Genomic DNA, 18,101 nt, shown 5'->3' on the forward strand with positions numbered 1-18,101 from the left:
GTTCAAGTTCCTAGTGGTCCAGTGAGTTGCTGATTGAGAAGGATAGGTCAGATGTGTCGCGAACACTTCCGGTGAATCCTTGCGAAAAAGCAAAGGATTGCTTGTGCGTCGAGGTTTTATAATCCTTGAGAAAGGGGGGTATCCTTTTGGAGGTGAACTCTTTCATTGGTCAGTTACTCCCACCTGGGCGTCCATCCTGAGATTGACATATGGGTGTGAAGTGGTTGATAACTTTTCAGAGTTCAGCTATTTCAAATGTCCATGTATTGCTTATACTTCGAAATATAACAATACAACATTAATAAATGGTTTAGTTTGTAGATTAGTATCATTTTGATATCAAGATTGACTGATTTATCATAACAGGGAAGGAAGTTACATTAACATCAAATTATATCAACACAACATTAAAGGGAAAGCATACATTATAACACATCAACTACTGTCATTGAAATAGTGTCCCTGAGCCATGTAGTCCTTGAGAATATGTTTGTAAATCCAGAAAAGTTAGTTCTTCCTTAAACTCCTTTGCCATTTTGGTCTACCTTCTGACCCCATGCTGGGCCAGAAGCTTTGAAGCTCCTGCTCTGGAGATAAGGACAAGTGGGTAAACCCCCTTTCTCCTTGTCGGGGGTAGGGGAAAGGTGTGATGGTACGTGGTTTGTCTGTTGGCTCTGCTACAGCATTGTGAGCTATTCATACTGTGGATTTGGACATGATCGCTAATTTCTGAAATAATTGTTTTCATTATGTGGATCGTAATTCATAATATCAGAAAGGAAAGACTATGGTTTAGCTATAGTAGCTAATAAACGACATAATTTTACAACATACTAACAGCACACTTTTTCGGATGTGTAAAGTGATTTACTTAACAACACAAAACCTTTACAAAACATATGCAGTATATATGGACAGAAAGCAATTAAGAAAAAAGGAGAGAAAAAGAGCGAAAGAAGGACACTAAACATGCAATATTGCACAGCTTCATGTTTATGTTCATGTATCTATGCATGAGTCTCTCTGAAACGGATATAGACTGCCCACAGCATCCTGTGTTCCTTAGGCAGAACATCAATCAGGCAGGCACTGCGTTTGACCCGGAGAGGAGGGATGAAACATTTTCTGTATTCTTTTAAAATAACAGGTGTCTGTCCAAGATTGTACAAGCTTTTCTCCAGATTCACATTGAAATAGCTTCCTGCATAAGGCATTACTATACAGTTATTCCATAGCAGCATTAGCACACCCCTATTAGGTAAAATTGCTTCCATGCTTCAACTGTGAAAAATATATTCTTCCTCCCTGACAATGTCTGTTAATTTCCTCAGAGTCAGACGTGGCGGACTTTGATGGCAGAAGCTCTCTGCTGTACCGGTTTAACCAGAAGTCCATGTCGACGGTGAAGGATGTGATCTCCCTGCGCTTCAAGAGTGGTCAGGCTGAGGGGGTGCTGGTCCACGGGGAGGGCCAGAGAGGAGACTACATCACTCTGGAGCTGCACCGGGGCCGACTGGCACTCTACCTCAACTTGGGTGAGACTCTCACCAGGGGGCCTGGCCTCTAGGAGCTGTGGAGGGAAGGTGCTTCTGGAGGACCAGTTAACATGGAGTTGGGGGAGCAGTTTGGTTAATGGACTGTGACTGGTGGGTAGTGTGTGCCTGTGTGTCAGAGGAGAGAGAGACAGAAATAGAGAGATAGAAAGAGAAAGAGAGTGATAGCATGTGTCAGAGCATATGTGTGTGTGTGTGTGTGTGTATGTGTGTGCCTGTGCATGGATACGAGCGTGCGTGTGGGTGTGTCCTTGCCCTGTCAATGACCACTCCACCTGAGCTCTATTGACTAGTTGGTCTAAGATGGTTAAGGGTTGAGTCAGCAGCTCAGCTGGGATCCAGTGTTCTCAGACAGAGGTTTATGTGCTTGTTTTACAGACGACACCAGGCTACGGTTCAGCAGTGGGCGTGTTGCGGTCACTCTGGGCAGTCTTCTAGATGACCAGCACTGGCACTCTGTCCTCATCGAGCGCTTCAACAAGCAGGTCAACCTAACAGTGGACACCCACACACAGCACTTCAGAACCAAGGGGGAAGGAGACTCACTAGAGGTGGACTATGAGGTTAGTCCTCCTTTCTCCTCAGACTAACTGAACTGAAGGTGGACCACAAGGTGGTTCTCTCCTAGGTTCTCAAGCTGTAGCTGCCCAGATGTCCTCTGACTCTTGCTGAGGAACTGTGGAACATCACGTTACCATCATTAGCAGGAAATCTTAGTGAAGCCCCTTAGGTGTAACCTTCTGCTCTAAAACCATATCAGAAGATTGAATCTCTTTATTTCTGCCGACACCTTTCCCCAACCTTCCCCTTTAGCTGAGCTTTGGGGGCATCCCACTACCTGGAAAGCCCGGAACCTTCCTCAGGAAGAACTTCCACGGCTGCATTGAGAACCTCTATTACAACGGCATCAACATCATCGACCTGGCAAAGCGACGCAAGCCCCAGATCTTCAGCGTGGTAAGACTCTTCATCCTTAGGTACCAAGAGGTAATGAGCTTGTTACTAAAACACAAAAGACAAAGAGAAAAGAGTTAAAACAGCCAGGACGCAGTGGGGTTTTAATTGCGCTGCTGCGCAGAGAGTTTGCAGTTGAATGCAATGTGATTCAATCATGTTTAATCACAGTTGCATTTGAATTAGTCACATGGATTTCTCTGTGGTCCTTAAACTGTGAGTGAAATGGAGCAGGAGAGTGTCAAGAGGGGATGCGAGGGAGGGGGTAAAAAAAGTAGAGTAAGAAATCCAATCTATTCTCTCTCTATCATTACGTCCTATCTGGTCCACACTACTCTGCCATTAAGTCTAAATCTATGAATAGATTCAGCCAAAGGCTTAGCACACCCTTCCTCCTCCTTTCAAATCAGACAGCCAGGCCCAAGAACCACATTCATCTCAAACACCTTTTCCCCTTGAAACTCTGATTGCTATGTTAAAAGGCCTTTACTTACAAGTGAGAGAGTGGACTTTTTTCTTTCTTTCTTTTTTTTTGCCCACGGACGGTCATGATGGAATCTCTAATGGAATTTCAATGTGGAATTCTTCCCCAGGTGGTTTTGGGAGGAATCACATTGAGAGTCAAAGTGGTGCGATTGCTCTTCGCTGCCTTCCGGGCATACAGATTGATAGGAAACTGACCTCAATTTACATAACTGGTCTGGTCCATGTACCTGCAGGACCTTTGCACTTTGTGGAATATAAGTGCAATTTCTTTCTTTCTGTCTTTACTTGCTTCCCAATGGCCTGCTTTGATAGACATTGAGGACCTCAATGATTTCTTAGCTATTTCCTTCCTGTATCTTCAAAGCACTTTAAAGGTTGAAAATAGTCTGTCAGAAATGTGTTATCAGTTTTGTAGAAGAAAATAAGGATATCTGTTATCATGGTTCAGAGATCAACATGACATTCCTTCAGAAACCTTAAATCATCAGCTCTCCATGAGGTTAATTAGCCATTAGCGACGCTGATGATGAAATGTGTAAATAACATCGCCTGGTTCCTTCGTCTCCAGGGCAACGTGACCTTCTCCTGCTCAGAGTCCCAGCAGGTGGCCACCACCTTCCTGAGCTCCAGCAGCAGCTTCCTGTCGCTCCCGGCAACGCCGTCCGCTATGGGGGGTCTGGCGGTGCGTTTCCAGTTCCGCACCTGGAACCCAGACGGCCTGCTGCTCTCCACCCTGCTGGCCCAGGAGCCCCGGAGACTGGAGCTGCAGATCAGCAACAGCCGGCTCCGTCTCACCCACCACATGTCAGCCCAGCAGAAATCCGAGGTGTCCACTGGTGAGGACCAGCCGCTGGCCGGATAACCATGTCACTGAACCCTAAAGTTCCACAACCTCCTAGCAACCTAGGCTACATGGAGTCCATCTGCTCAGAGACCATCTGAGGGGAATGCAGTGTTTGTTTCTATAAAAGACTCCTGGCTCTCTACCAGGGCAGACAGACAGTATTCAACTTAATCCATCATACAGCCGTTGACTGTCTATGTTTGGTTGAGCACATGATTTGCATCAACACCGTTTTTATTACCTTTGCCCTCAATCATCACAAAGCATACGTAATCTCCTCAGTAAGGCTTCAAGGAAAATGTTATCCTCCTAGAGTTTATAAGGTTTTTACCGCATTGCCATGTGAACAATAACCTGGATAATCGTTTTGGATTGCAAAAGCCAGACCTAAAAGCAGATGGCAGACACAGAGGAATATTTAGACCCAGAAGACCGACACAGCTTGAAACTTATCTTCTATAAAAGTCATAATTTAGTTTCATCCCGCCTCTCATTCTGCAATAGCTGGAGCTTAGCTAAAGCCATATTAATATTTCATCTGACAATAGTAACTGGAATATTGTTATAACTGCACAGTGAAACCTAACCTTTGAGTCTGTGTTATTTTACTTTCCTCAAGATTGGTATAGGTCGTAGAACATTGACCTCAGATCAACAAGTTGCAGTTTGAAATCCTCCCTAAGTGTTAAATAAAAGTGTCTGGTAAATAAATAAAATATTTTCTCATGTAACAAAATAGTGCCAAGTCATTAACTTTCTCCACCATGTCCAAATAGCATATGAGGTCGAGTTATAGTTGAATAACTATTGCATCAAAATATGTAAACATTTCATGATCCTGTAATGTTCCTGCAATGTGAAAGTAAAAACTCTCACCCAGAACTGTCCAATGTGCATCCTCAGGTCACAGAGTGAATGATGGACTGTGGCACTCGGTGAGTCTCAGCACGCAGGGTCTGCAGGTGACCATGAGTCTGGACAACGAGCCGGCCTCCACCATCGAGCTGGGGGAGCACCTGGAGGCAGGACACAGCTTCTACTTTGGAGGTCAGATCACACACAGCGACACGCTTCAATCTCAGAACATTCCTCTCTCATATATCTTACTCTCCTTCTCCTAGGAGATGTTTGCAGTGGGACTGTCCACTGTTTGGTGGTCCTGTTGTAGTGTGTGTTCAGAACAATCATGTCCCTGCCTCATAATCCTAGCCTCTATCTCAAGTGCATGCAAGGAGATGATCCTTGCCTCAATCCTTCTTTTAAACATTCTCAAAAAGGAGGCTGAGTGTGGGGGAAGACAGTTTGAAATGGGTTTTTCAAACATCAAAACAGATTCAATGTGCTTGGTACGATTAATATAGTTTCATGTGAAATGATGCTTCCTTCAGGTTGTCCCTCTTCCCAGAGTGTCTCGGGCTGCAGGAACCCCACACTGGCATTCCAGGGATGCATGCGTCTCATTGTCATCAACAGCCAGCCAATCAACCTCAACCACGTCCAGCAAGGCCTGTTGGGAAGCCACAACGAGCTTCAGTTCGACACATGTGGCATACATGACAGGTAAAGCTGTTCCTTTTATTAAACCTCCTCAATAGATAGACTCTCATTTGGTTGAGAAGGCTATAGTGAGATGGCTAAAGATGGTTCGGTAGATATGGTTAGGTAGAGATTATCAGATGGTTAGGAACAGCAGAAATTGAAATAAATGGTTAGGTAGAGATGGTAGGTAATGTGAGCTCTTGCTCATTATGGGGAATTACTTCTCTCCTGCCCTGCTATCCTGCCCACACTTTCCTGCCGTCCTCTCCTGCACAGTCTTCTTGCCATGCCATCCTGCACAGTTGGGGTTCTGGACCTCTCGACAGCTCGGCCAGTCGGCACTCTCTGACAGGGTCGTCCAATTACACACTGTTGTTAGCTGTGTAGCAACTTCCCTGCTAACAAGCAGCTCCTGCCATCAGCTGTCTCCTTCCCCTCAGTCAGAGGTGTACTGTAATATACAGTGATACCTTGAATGAATCCTGCAAGTTATGTGTAGTGTCGTACAGTATGGATGAGGAGACAAACAAACAAGATGTCAAACAAACAAGATGTCAGACCCAGACTAGCTGAGGTTTTTCAGAGCTGCCAGGATGTGTTTTAAATGGCGCAAAGGTGTGAGCTGCAGGCTCATGGCAAGATTAAATGAGATCTGAGACAAAATGTTCTTTGACTCAGAGTACTGTTATCACCTGCTGTCAAAACCCCTAGCATAAAAAAGCATGGCTGTGTAGTCCACAACCATGTCATATCTCCTACTATAAGCGTTTCATGTAGTCATCATGCGGTTGTAAGGGCAAGGTTTATGTTCGGTTTTGTTCAATGTTCTGTAAATCCATTCTGTTGATGTGTGTTCTCACTCCAGCATTGGCGTATCTAAGCGAAGTGCAGCTTCATTAAAAAGAGCGGGAGATTAACCTTTACGAGTGTTAATCTCCTTTCCCTGTGTCCAATCAAACTGCATGGCTCAATTTATTGCAAGTGTGCACTTCTGAGCACTGGCTACTGTAATTTCATGATCTGTAAGGGCAGGGCATCCTGCGAACACAACAATGGGAATAGCTTGGTGGTAATTAAACCAAGGCCTGAAACCTTATCCTTGGCGCGGTCGCCTCGCTCTATGGCAATTAATGGGAGAGAGACGAAAGTGTATGAAATTATAGATGCGTGCTTGAAAGGCTGGCAATTATGCGTAACTCAAGGAGGCTCAAGGAAGGGACTATTAATCAGAAGAAGCGTGGTTTGGAATTTCCGTAAAGCACAGGCTGTTCACATCCCGTAAACAAGCGGTAGGTTGACATGATGACGCTTTCTTTTTTTAGATGCGCTTCCCCGATGAGTGTTTGCTTTTCACTTGCCCCTCAATCTGAGTAGATACGAAGCCAAATTGTATGGGATTTATGAAAAAGACTAAAGAAAGAATAAAAAAGTATTGGATAGGAAATGTTTAAATTGTGTTTATCTTGCTTTCAGACTATTTGGGTGCAAGAGCGTGTCTTGATAATGGCAGGGTAATGAAGAATATTTTTGTAAGCCGGGAGCTGCTTAACTGATAATGAAAGGTTCAGAGGAAGACACACAAATGTCTGTCCTTTTTTTACATAACACAAAAGCTTGGCAGTTCTTTATATGTTTTGTAGGCTTTTAAGGACATCAATTTTGTTGTCAACAAATCTGTCTTTACTCTTTCTTCATTTGATATTTTTTGGGGTTGTTGATTTTATTGCCTGATGAAAGTGTCTGACATTGCAAAGTAAGGAAGGAACCGTCTTTTTACTCTTGTGAGATCACCAAGAATGCTGCCTGGTGAGAAAAGCCCAAACTGGAATGAAGACAGAGTATGTGTAGATAGAACATACAATATCTCTCTCTTTAGCAATCGCTCTTCAACTCACTTTCTCTTTTTTCTCCAGATGTCTTCCGAACCTGTGTGAGCACGGTGGTCAGTGTTCCCAGTCCTGGACCACCTTCAGCTGTGACTGCTCAGGAACAGGATACTCTGGAGCTACCTGCCATAACTGTGAGCCGACACACACCCATACACCTTACACACCCTTTCTGCAAATCACGTGAGAGTATTTTGAGCCAAACAAGCCAGGCCAGACCAGAAGATTTGCCATGTTGTTGTGTAGCTTGAGCAAACAAAGCACACCATCACTCCTATGTCCTGTGCTGTCAACATAACACAGCTCAATTACAAGAACAAACTGCAGAGAGCAACGCTGGTTCAAGCCACTGTGACCTGTAGATTAATTCCGCAGTTCTCTCCTGCCTCTAAATCTTTCAACAACTCTTCAGAAGCTTCCATCCAACATATGGAAGTTTCTCCTTTTTCTCTCTCCGTCTGCCTCTTGACATACCCAGCCTCTCCTTTGATATTCACCTCAGAGCATGGCATGTGAATCCTTGTGTGAAAATCCTTGCTCTAGAATACTGATTCCTTGTTTACACACCAGTGGATGCAGTTGTCCTTGCATGTCGGGGCCAACGTGACGGAAACGGAACACCACCTGAATAAAAATTGCTCTAACAGCACATGCTCTCGTATGCTAAATGTTTTGAGGCTACGGTCAGGTCTACAGTATCCTCACTCTGCTTTATGATCCATAAAATGTCAGAAGCAAGGAGAAACTGTTTCTCGTAGCATACTGTGTTTCCTCTGTGCTGTGCTCTCCGTCTGTGGAATTAGTGTGTAATAATAAATATTTTGGAGATAATCTTTTTCAGGAGGTCATTCTTAAGTGTGACACAATTTTTTATCACATGGACTCTGCAAAATCTTTGCATGGAGGTTTACTTGCATTAGAAAAAAAATACAAAAATACCTTTTGGTGTCTGTTACACAGTGTTTTAGGTCACTAAATCTTTATGTTTATTTGTATTTTTTTTCGGTTGACCATATTGGAGACAGTTTGAGTCTGTTTTCCTTCCAGCTATCTATGAGGCGTCCTGCGAGGCCTACAGACAGGTGGGCAGCTCCTCAGGCTACTTCTCCATTGATCGAGACGGAAGTGGACCTCTGGGGCCCACACAAGTCTACTGCAACATGACAGGTGAGTCAGAGTAAGAGCGAGGTCATGGGCGAGATCATGGGCTTGGCGGGGCAGTCAGTGCCTCAACTCTGCCAGTTTCCCTCAGGGACCTCTGAGATCATTCCACAAGAGGGACACAGTATATAATATCAGCTCTGTTCGCTCACAGATCACATTGCATTGATCCACAGCACGACTGACAGCTGACAGTTCACTACCCAGCAGAAAATCGTTTGGGCTAATTCGATATGGGCCCCGCCCGTGGCCAGGGACAAGCTTCTCCCTCCTCAGCAAGCAGTGTTTTGTGGGCATATCCTGGACATTAGCATCTGCATATCCCCAAAGCATGTCCTAAAATTACACTCGTCCATAAAGGTTAATCCACATGGAGTAAATCCAGCATCCCGAGAGAGGGGAGGGCCAGGGCTTGGCGGCGGTGCAGGACAGAGAGCACATTGTTGGCGCCCAAGACAATATCCATCACCACCCTGTCACCGGCTCCCAGCCATGACCTTTACAGAGGTTAATGCAACATTGAAGTCATTACGGAGGTGGCTGCTGTCTAGTGATAGTATAGCTCTATATCACAATGTGTTTTCCTCTCAACCCAACCCCCCACAACCCCCAAATCCTAATCATTTTGCAGTAAGTTGCCTCAGGTTGACCTCAATTAAAGAATCCATTAGAGATGTAAATAACTCTCAGCTTGACAACCTGGGATGTGAATTATCGCAAAGTGGAGAAGGATTTTCTCTTAGGCAAGGTAAACACAAAATCCCTATAATACATACTAAATGGAGGATGGAAATGAATTGGAGTCTTCACCTCAATTAATCACGTAAACTGTTAACCCATGGAGGGAGCACATATGGGCAATCTCTTCCATCAGCTTCCTATCAGACATGGATTACTGCGCTCAGCGGTGAATAAGTCCCTCAGGAATTCTGTTAATGTATTCACAATACATGTACGTAGTTTCTTTTTTTAAATGTTCTTGTTGTCATGTTCACGTAGGAGGATGTCACCTGTGTCTGTGGGTCACAGGCCAACATATTAGTAGTCAAACATGTCTGCTTGCATCTATGTGTGTGTGTGTGTTTGTGTGCAGATGACAAAGTGTGGACAGTGGTGACCCACAACAACTCAGGTCCAGTGAGAGTCCAGGGTTCCTCCATCCTGAAGCCGTACATTATGAGCTTCAACTACAGCGCCTCGTCTGACCAACTAGGTGCCCTCGTAGCCGGGTCCGAGCAGTGTCAACAAGAAGTGACATACGTCTGCAGGAAGTCACGCCTCTTCAACACCCGAGGTGAGTCAGTGGTGAGCAAGGTTTACATTCCTGAGAGATCCTTCCTAATAGTTATCCCTGTCTCCTGGCTACCTGACTGTTAGTATTCACTGTCTGATCCAGCATGTGACCTCACAGAATATACACACAACGTTCTTTCACTATTTTTCTCATTATTTTACAATAACTTGAAAGGCTATCCCCACAGCTTGTCTCCAGCATTCATCTTCGATTGCTATGGGAGCAAGAGGGGTCCCAGACATCCCACGTTTGCTCCTATATCATGAAACATTCATGGAGTCCCAAATTCCCATATTCCCCTGGTGTCATGTGCTTGCAAACAAACAAGTTCATTATCACAACAGATCAAAGAGACAGAAAAGCAGGCCTTTCATGGAACCATGCGCAACCATAAGAACATAAATGACTTAGTTCTGTGCCATGCCCAGACACAGATCTACGCTACAAAGAAGGTCTATAACTAGATGCTAAATAGCCAGCATCACTTCATGGGCACATATACAATTGACAGAGTCCTATGTTTATTGTTTCGTAGAAGATTCAAGTCAATCTGCATAGGCAAACATGCACCCAACAGTTTATTAGCAGTAGTTGTATTGGTACTTTATTCACCCTGAGGGGATATTGCAGCGTTGCATCAGGCAACATATAAATAGAAGAAACAGAAAATAAACAAACAAACAGGCTACCAGAAAAAAAATACACAATCCAAAATACTAAAATATATATTCAAAATATACAAAATGAAAATAATATAAAATCCCGATGCATAAAATATGTAGAGCTGTTGATTCACAGGGTCATACACACAAAACAATACAGGTGACACACAGAGAGACACACAGGTGATGTAATACTGGACAGTTGAGTGTCAGTATATAAATAATACAGAAATATTGATCCTAAACCAGACTCCTGGGTGAGAACAGGCATCGAGGGGGCCTAGTCCTCGGGAAATTCACAACCATCTCATTCGTCTTGGAGATGATGAGCTGCAGGCAGTTCCTCCCACACCAGCCAACAAAGTCATCCACTTAGCCCCTGTACTCACCCTCCTGACCATCCCTGATACACCCCACAATAGAAGACTCAGTGTAGAGCTTCAGCAGAGAGCAAGCCCCTGAATATGCCGTTTCACAGCATTGTCAAACGCTACACTGCGATTTTATTTGTCTAACTACACTCATTCATTTGCTTTGATGTTAATAGTGTTTTTTGTCATTTGTACACATAATTTAGAGGCTATGTATCACAGAGGTGCGTTTTGTCAAAGACAAACCAACCACTCATGACAGGAAACAAGTAATCACCAATCCCAAGGACTGTTACTGTCAAACCTTGTTTGCTTGTCTTGTTCCACTTACTCATTATCTATAGAAATGCAGTTGTAGAAATATGAATGCAAACTCACGCATTTCTCTTTCCATGACCAGTAATTACACAAACATCCCTTTCAGTCCTGGTAGAGTTGTCACCAACAGGGGACTGCATCTGACAACATAAACAAGTGTGTTGGCGTCATTAGCAACAACACAATCACAGGTTCATTTTATGGGAATTTCTATCAACATGTCAGGTAGTACCAGGTGGGTAAGAGGGTGGTGATACTGCATTCTGGGTAATAATAAAGAGAAACTTTATTAATATTTTAACTGTGGTTTTATGACTGTGAGGCATAACCCCATAAAAGGGTGTCAAGACACTGGGTGATTGGGGGATGAGGAGAGAAGAATATTGGGTAACACTTTATAATAAGTCAACGCTTTTTGGCATTTACAAAGTGTTAACTAATAGTTAGTTAATCCTTTATAAAACATTTTGAAACATTAACAATACATTAGTAAATAGTTAATAAGCTTATTATTAAACACTACGTTGATCATTAATAAACACTGTTAAAAATTATGTATTTTATTCATAATACAATTCATAAGGTGTTATGATAACTGCATTATCATACTTTATAGACAGCTTGTTAATATAGTTGCAAACCAGTAGTTTAAAAGGTGTTAATGGTACATGAGCTGGTATAGAAAGCATTAGCAAATGGTGAACAAACCATTTACAATACCTTTATAAAGCATGAGTAAATAACTAACAACATATTTACTTATGTCTTTAATTAATGTATGCCAAGTCGAATACAGGATGTACACTATGCTTTGCAGATATCTTAACAACTATTTTATAAAGACTTACTAATGATGCAACTTCTGATTAGTAATGCAAGTTATAAAGCATTTACTAACTGTTAGTTAAGGCTTTTGCGTGACCTAATTTAAAGTGTGAACTATTTATGCCTTATTAAGCATTTATAAAAAGACTTTAGGCCTATAGATGTTGTGTTTTTGTTTTTTAGAAGAAATAGCTGTTAATTTATTTACCTGGGTAATAAAATAGTATTTTATTTCCATTAGGAAGCAACACATTAGAATTGGTATAAAAATTGGTTACCCAAAGCTGTATTTTATTTTCCAAAAATGGCTGTAATAAACTGCAAATGTTTAGCTACTCCTCGACAGGTCTGCAAACGCCTTTGAAAGCAGAGATTTGTTAAAACGTTTGTTAACCGAGACCGTAAGTCGAATCTGGAGCAGACGCCATCTTGTCAGAGCAATCAGCTGCACTTGTACTGGTGACGTCACTACATCTCCAAGGCAACATATTAACAACTCTTTTGAGAACGTCTTCTGAACCAATAAGAACAGCATATTGGTTCAATTGCAACAACAGTACGAGCGTTCTGATTGGCTAATGGGTAGTCATGCCAGCCGCGTATTAATGGGCTGTGTCTACTACCGTGCACTTTACTAAGTACACTGCAATACAGTGCACTTACATCTGTAGTGCACTCCATCGCTGAGTAGTGCTGTCTCAAATGGAACACTTAAGTTGACCACTTGGCGGGAAGTGACGGACGCAAATCTGATTGTGACACCCGCGAATCTAAGGCGAATCTGCTGGCGAGTCATTTCGTCCGCCATTATTTTAGAAATTAAATGAAAAGCTGCCGAAAGGGCTCCTCCTCTTCCGCTACGTAGCCAATATGGCGCCCGTTTAGGGCGAGTAGTGTCCATCGTTGTACACTGCATTTTTTTACCGTTTGCAGTGCATCATCCGGGTACTTTCAGTGCACTGAATTCTGCTGGTTCTGTCAGTGTAAGCGCCCTAAGCACTGAAAGTCAGTGCTCGAAGTGCACAAGTGCGCGGCACAGCCATAGTCTTTATATATATCTATGCGCGTATTGACCTCATCTGCGGTCTGATACGTATTCTTATTGCCCTCCGCTGATGTCATCTTCAAAATGAGCGAGATCGAGGAGTTTTACTATCCAGATGACAATGAAGACATCAACAGCGACGAGGATATTCTTAACTTTCTAAAAGAGTAGAAAAGTGTGAACACAGTGAGATAAACGACAAGCGCTAGGCAGATTGCTAGGTTTGGTTGCTCAGATTTCAGATTGGTTGCTAGGTGCTAACACCTGAAACACACCGTGAGAAGACTTGAGACTACATTTACATTACATTTAGTCATTTAGCAGACACTTTTATCCAGACCGACTTACAGTAAGTACAGGGACATTCCCCCGAGGCAAGTAGGGTGAAGTGCCTTGCCCAAGTACACAACATCATAGGCATGGCGGGGAATCGAACCGGCAACCTTCCGATTACTAGCCCGATTCCCTAACCGCTCAGCCACCTGACTCCCACCTGAGACTAGAGCTGAACAAAACAACATGTTTTAAATGAAAAGAGCTAAAAATGCCATATAATAAACAACTTACTAACCTCGACCGTTTGGTCATGCTGGGAAATATCAAACTGAGGTTTTAACGTATCGACCGCTGTCACTCTTGGCTAGTAGAGCTAAGTAGTTAGTAAGACACATGCCTGTCATTACTTCAATAAAATAGTAATTTTGTGTATCACATTGTGTTGTGTCTGTTTCCTTTTGAGAAACGTATGTTCAGCCTTTGTGAATGTGAGGTTCGAGAATGGACAAGAATACCTTAATAAATAACTTATAAATCTTTAATAAGGCATAGATAGTTCACACTTTAGATTAGGTCACGCAACAGCCTTAACTAACAGTTAGTAAATGCTTTATAACTTGCATTACTAATCAGAAGTTGCATCATTAGTAAGTCTTTATAAAATAGTTGTTAAGATGTCTGCTAAGTATTGGTGTACATAATGTATTCGACTTGGCGTACATTAATTAAAGACATAAGTAAATATGTTGTTAGTTATTTACTCATGCTTTGTAAAGGTAATGGTTTGTTCACCATTTGCTAATGTTTCTAAAGCAGCTCATGTACCACTAACACCTTTTAAACTACTGGTTTGCAACTATATTAACAAGCTTTCTATAAAGTATGATAATGCAGTTATCAAACACCTTATGAACTGTATTATGAATAAAATCCATAATATTTAACAGTGTTTATTAATGATCAACATAGTGTTTAATAATAAGATTATTAACTATTTAATAATGTATTGTTAATGTTTCAAAATGTTTTATAAAGAATTAACTAACTATTAGTTAACACTTAGTAAATGCCAAAAAGCGTTGACTTATTATAAAGTGTTACCGAATATTGTACATTGCTGTTGAAAGAGTGTCAAGATTATAATTAGAGAGAAGAGAGGGGTGAAACAGTTTTTCATGTTTCAAGATTGAACAAGTTTGAGAAGCTCTGGCCACCTACATGAGGTATACTGGGTTAAAGAAAGCATTGCAGCTGACTGGTTCTTGATATTTGTGGTCCTGTATGATCTTAGCTATGTACCCATCTCTCTGCAAGGTCAGCAGGTTCTAATGTACAGTCCTGTGGCGATGCAGAGGAGAGAGGCAGGGCCACTTAGACAGACTGCAGTACATGAGGCCATTTAGACAGACTGCAGTACATGAGGCTAGTTTGACAGACAGCAGTACATGAGGCCAGTCTGAAGGCCATCACTCAGCACTCACAGACAGTTGACAGTAGATGCCAGCAAGTTCCAGCAGGGCTCTGATAAGCCTCACTGGGCCACTCTGCAGTGGTGAGCTCCAGACTTTCACCAGGGCTGTGATGGGCACATGCCCAATCCGGCAAGTGTGAGATTGTTCAACGCATGTTATTATGACAATATGACTCACAAATTTACACAAAAGATATTAGAAAATAAATTAGTGTCTTCCTAGAATTTAATGATAATGATGAGGTCTCACCTCCTATATTATGGGATACTATGAAAGCTGTTTTAAGGGGGGAAACTATAACAATAGCCTCACATAAGAAAAGACAAAGAGAAAAAGGCTCTAGAGGACCTACAACAAAAACTGAAGAATTTAGAATCAAAACATGAGACCAATTCAGATGGAAATACATTTCAGGAAATGGAGAAAATCAGAAATGAAATCAGAAGTTTAACCACACAAGACATTAAAAGAAACCTCATGTATCTGAAACAGAGACATTATGAAAGTGGCCCAAAATCAATGAAAATACTGGCATGGAAACTGAAGAAAAAACTATCTGAAAATACAGTTCATAAAATACAACACCCTAGAACGAAGGAGGTCAAGAACAAACTAAGTGAGATTCATGAAGCATTTGAAGCATTTTACAACAAATTATATACAAGAGTCCCAGGAGGTGACATAGCCCAGATTGATACTTTCTTGAACACCCTGAAATTACCCACTCTTAATGAAGAGCAAAACCAAGAGTTAATCGCGGAGATAACAGAAAACGAACTGCAAGCAGCAATAAGCTGACTTAAAGTAGGTAAAGCTCCAGGTTCTGATGGCTACACAGCTGAGTGGTACAAGGAGTTTAAAAATGACTTGATTCCTATCATGCTTCCTACACTAAACTGGGTCCTGGAAAAGGCACAAACACCTCCTAGTTGGAAGGAGGCCATTATTTCTGCCATTCCAAAGGAAGGCAAGGATAGAACGGAGTGTGCGTCATTTAGACCAATATCTGTTTTAAATATAGATTATAGGATGTCCACCTCTATTATGGCCAGAAGACTTTCAGAAGTTTATGACTAAGTTGATCCACAACGATCAGACAGGTTTCATACACCAACGTCAAACACAAGACAATATTCGAAGGACGTTACATATTATTAATCATATAACAAAAAAACAAAATGGAAGCAATAGTAATTAGTATAGATGCTGAGAAGGCTTTTGACTCCGTCGATTGGGTTTTTCTTTACAGAGTTCTATATAGATTTGGTTTCCATGCCAGGATTATTAAAACCATACAAGCATTATACAATAATCCTACTGCAAGGGTCAAGGTCAGTGGCGGTGCGTCAATAGTGGGCGCAAGTGCGCCGCCCCACTTAAAATTGTGAAAATATGTCAAAAGACATGTAAAAAAACATTAAATACAAAATAATAAAACTAAGAAATGTACCGTGTTTACGCGTTAAATGTGTGTGGGAGACCGTAAGCCCCTGACAACAACCACTTAAATGTGACCAAACATAATATATTGCCATTCGTCATTACTGAGAAAAGCCCCTCCTTCAGGTGAAGGGCGCCGTAACAGCAAAGTCTATGGAAGCTAGTTATAGGCCGTAAGGTGAACCCTGTTATCGTCAACCCGCTCCACAGTCTGGCATCTACACAATCTTTAGCTCATAAAAAAGAACGAGTCCTGCTAAGCTACCAAAAAAAAGTTTGTCGCTGAAATTCCAGTCGATTGTCGATGCATCTATGTTTTATGCAGAACTAGTTTCTTCAGAGCGTAATAGGATTTTGGTGGCACGGTTCGACACGTGATCCTTCTGCACCAATAAGGTAGCTGCTTTTTGTCAACATGGATGGATATGGTCAGAAAATGTCTAATATGGTTGTCAAATAGAGGATGGGACCTTGCACGTTAGTGTTTCCTATGTTTATTTTGCCGTGGCGGCCCGCCACGACTACATTTCCGCCGCTATGGTATCAGAAATAGGGCTGTACAAAATTTTAGGACGTCTATGTGATTGTTAGAGTGCATGTCGGAGAATAGCATGGATACGCGCTTCACACCACAGTTGAGATTGTGCGTCTTTGAGAAGTCGTATAGCTAACTTGTCAGTTAATTTAAGCCTGTTATTGCCTATGAGTCTATATTCTTGCTAATTTAAATTAAGTTAACTGGTGATCTGTATTATTCCCCTGCTAGCTAAATTGCACATGTCTGTTGATTCGATAGCGATTGTTGCCTTTGCTTACGTTTGTATTTTCGGTGCATTACTATGCAGAAGTAGTTTTAATTAATAAATAGTGGGTTTATTGTTATTATTTGCTACAGAATGCTTAGCCTATCAAGCTCAAATGAATCAGACAGTGTACATGCTTTCGAGTACCTTAATCGATAGGCTACTGACCAACGTCAATTATTAATACGTCAATTAATTGGCAGCATTTATGCCATTTAGAACATACTTTATGAGTGGAAGGTCTCTAAGTAGCCTAAACTTAGTGCTTTAGGGGAAATAGTACGAAAATATGTGCAATATTACATTAGTTATTAAACTAGGCTATTACATTAACCTGGGGGGGGGGGGGAGACAGACTTATGTCTTTGTTGTAACATTCATTCATTCTTCCACAAATGAAAACACTGATAAACCATAAAAACAATCGTAATGAAAAATATGAAATATGATATATAAAACTGTACAAAACAGAATAAGGAATAACAGATTAAGGACACTCAGTCCTCACTGTCAGTGTCAGGACAGTTATCTCCCAGTTCCTCAGTTTCTTTTGTGTTGGCACAATTACAACACAGTCCTGCAGAAAAACATGAACATCTGCCTGTCTCACACGCACTTTTGCAGCCGTAGTGTATCACATGCAAAACACTCAGGGGCCGAATTTCTGTTACGTGCAAGGTCCCATCCACTATTGGCCAAACATATCCATCCATGTTGACAAAAAGCAGCTACCTTATTGGTGTAGAACGATCACGTGTCGAACCGTGCCACCAAAATCCTATTACGCTCTGAAGAAACTAGTTCTGCATAAAACATAGACGCAACGATAATCGACTGGAATTTCAGTGACTAACTTTTTTTTGGTAGCTTAGCACGAATCGTTCTTTTTTATGAGCTAAAGATTGTGTAGATGCCAGACTGTGGAGCGGGAATCATTTTCTAAAAGACTTTTCGTGGTTCACCTTGCAGCCTATTAACTTTTTGCTGTCATTTCAGCAGGAACAGCTTTTCATTGGCGGATTGAAAGTTCGATTCTGGGGCGCAAATCTTTGTGCCCTAACCAATGACATGGTTTCCTATCGTTCTTACTTCAACGCGATTGGACTGATTCGGTGACCATCAGCGACCTTTAAAATTCCCCTAGTTACCAGAACAAGCATCTACGAGAGCAG

At 41.9% G+C, this 18,101-nt stretch overlaps 1 protein-coding gene across 1 annotated transcript in view; it reads left to right on the forward strand.

Annotated features, from left to right (window-relative positions):
- Positions 1–18,101, forward strand: part of LOC136956938 (contactin-associated protein-like 5) — a 52,889-nt gene that overhangs the window by 20,687 nt on the left and 14,101 nt on the right. The window contains exons 5-13 of the mRNA XM_067250991.1: positions 1,332–1,535; positions 1,932–2,116; positions 2,367–2,510; positions 3,562–3,829; positions 4,741–4,884; positions 5,226–5,397; positions 7,290–7,396; positions 8,310–8,429; positions 9,517–9,717. Of these exons, the coding sequence (XP_067107092.1) occupies positions 1,332–1,535; positions 1,932–2,116; positions 2,367–2,510; positions 3,562–3,829; positions 4,741–4,884; positions 5,226–5,397; positions 7,290–7,396; positions 8,310–8,429; positions 9,517–9,717 (1,545 nt within the window). The remainder of the gene's footprint in view (positions 1–1,331; positions 1,536–1,931; positions 2,117–2,366; positions 2,511–3,561; positions 3,830–4,740; positions 4,885–5,225; positions 5,398–7,289; positions 7,397–8,309; positions 8,430–9,516; positions 9,718–18,101) is intronic.

The sequence above is a fragment of the Osmerus mordax genome, chromosome 2, assembly GCF_038355195.1.
Source record: "Osmerus mordax isolate fOsmMor3 chromosome 2, fOsmMor3.pri, whole genome shotgun sequence".
NCBI lineage: Eukaryota > Metazoa > Chordata > Actinopteri > Osmeriformes > Osmeridae > Osmerus > Osmerus mordax.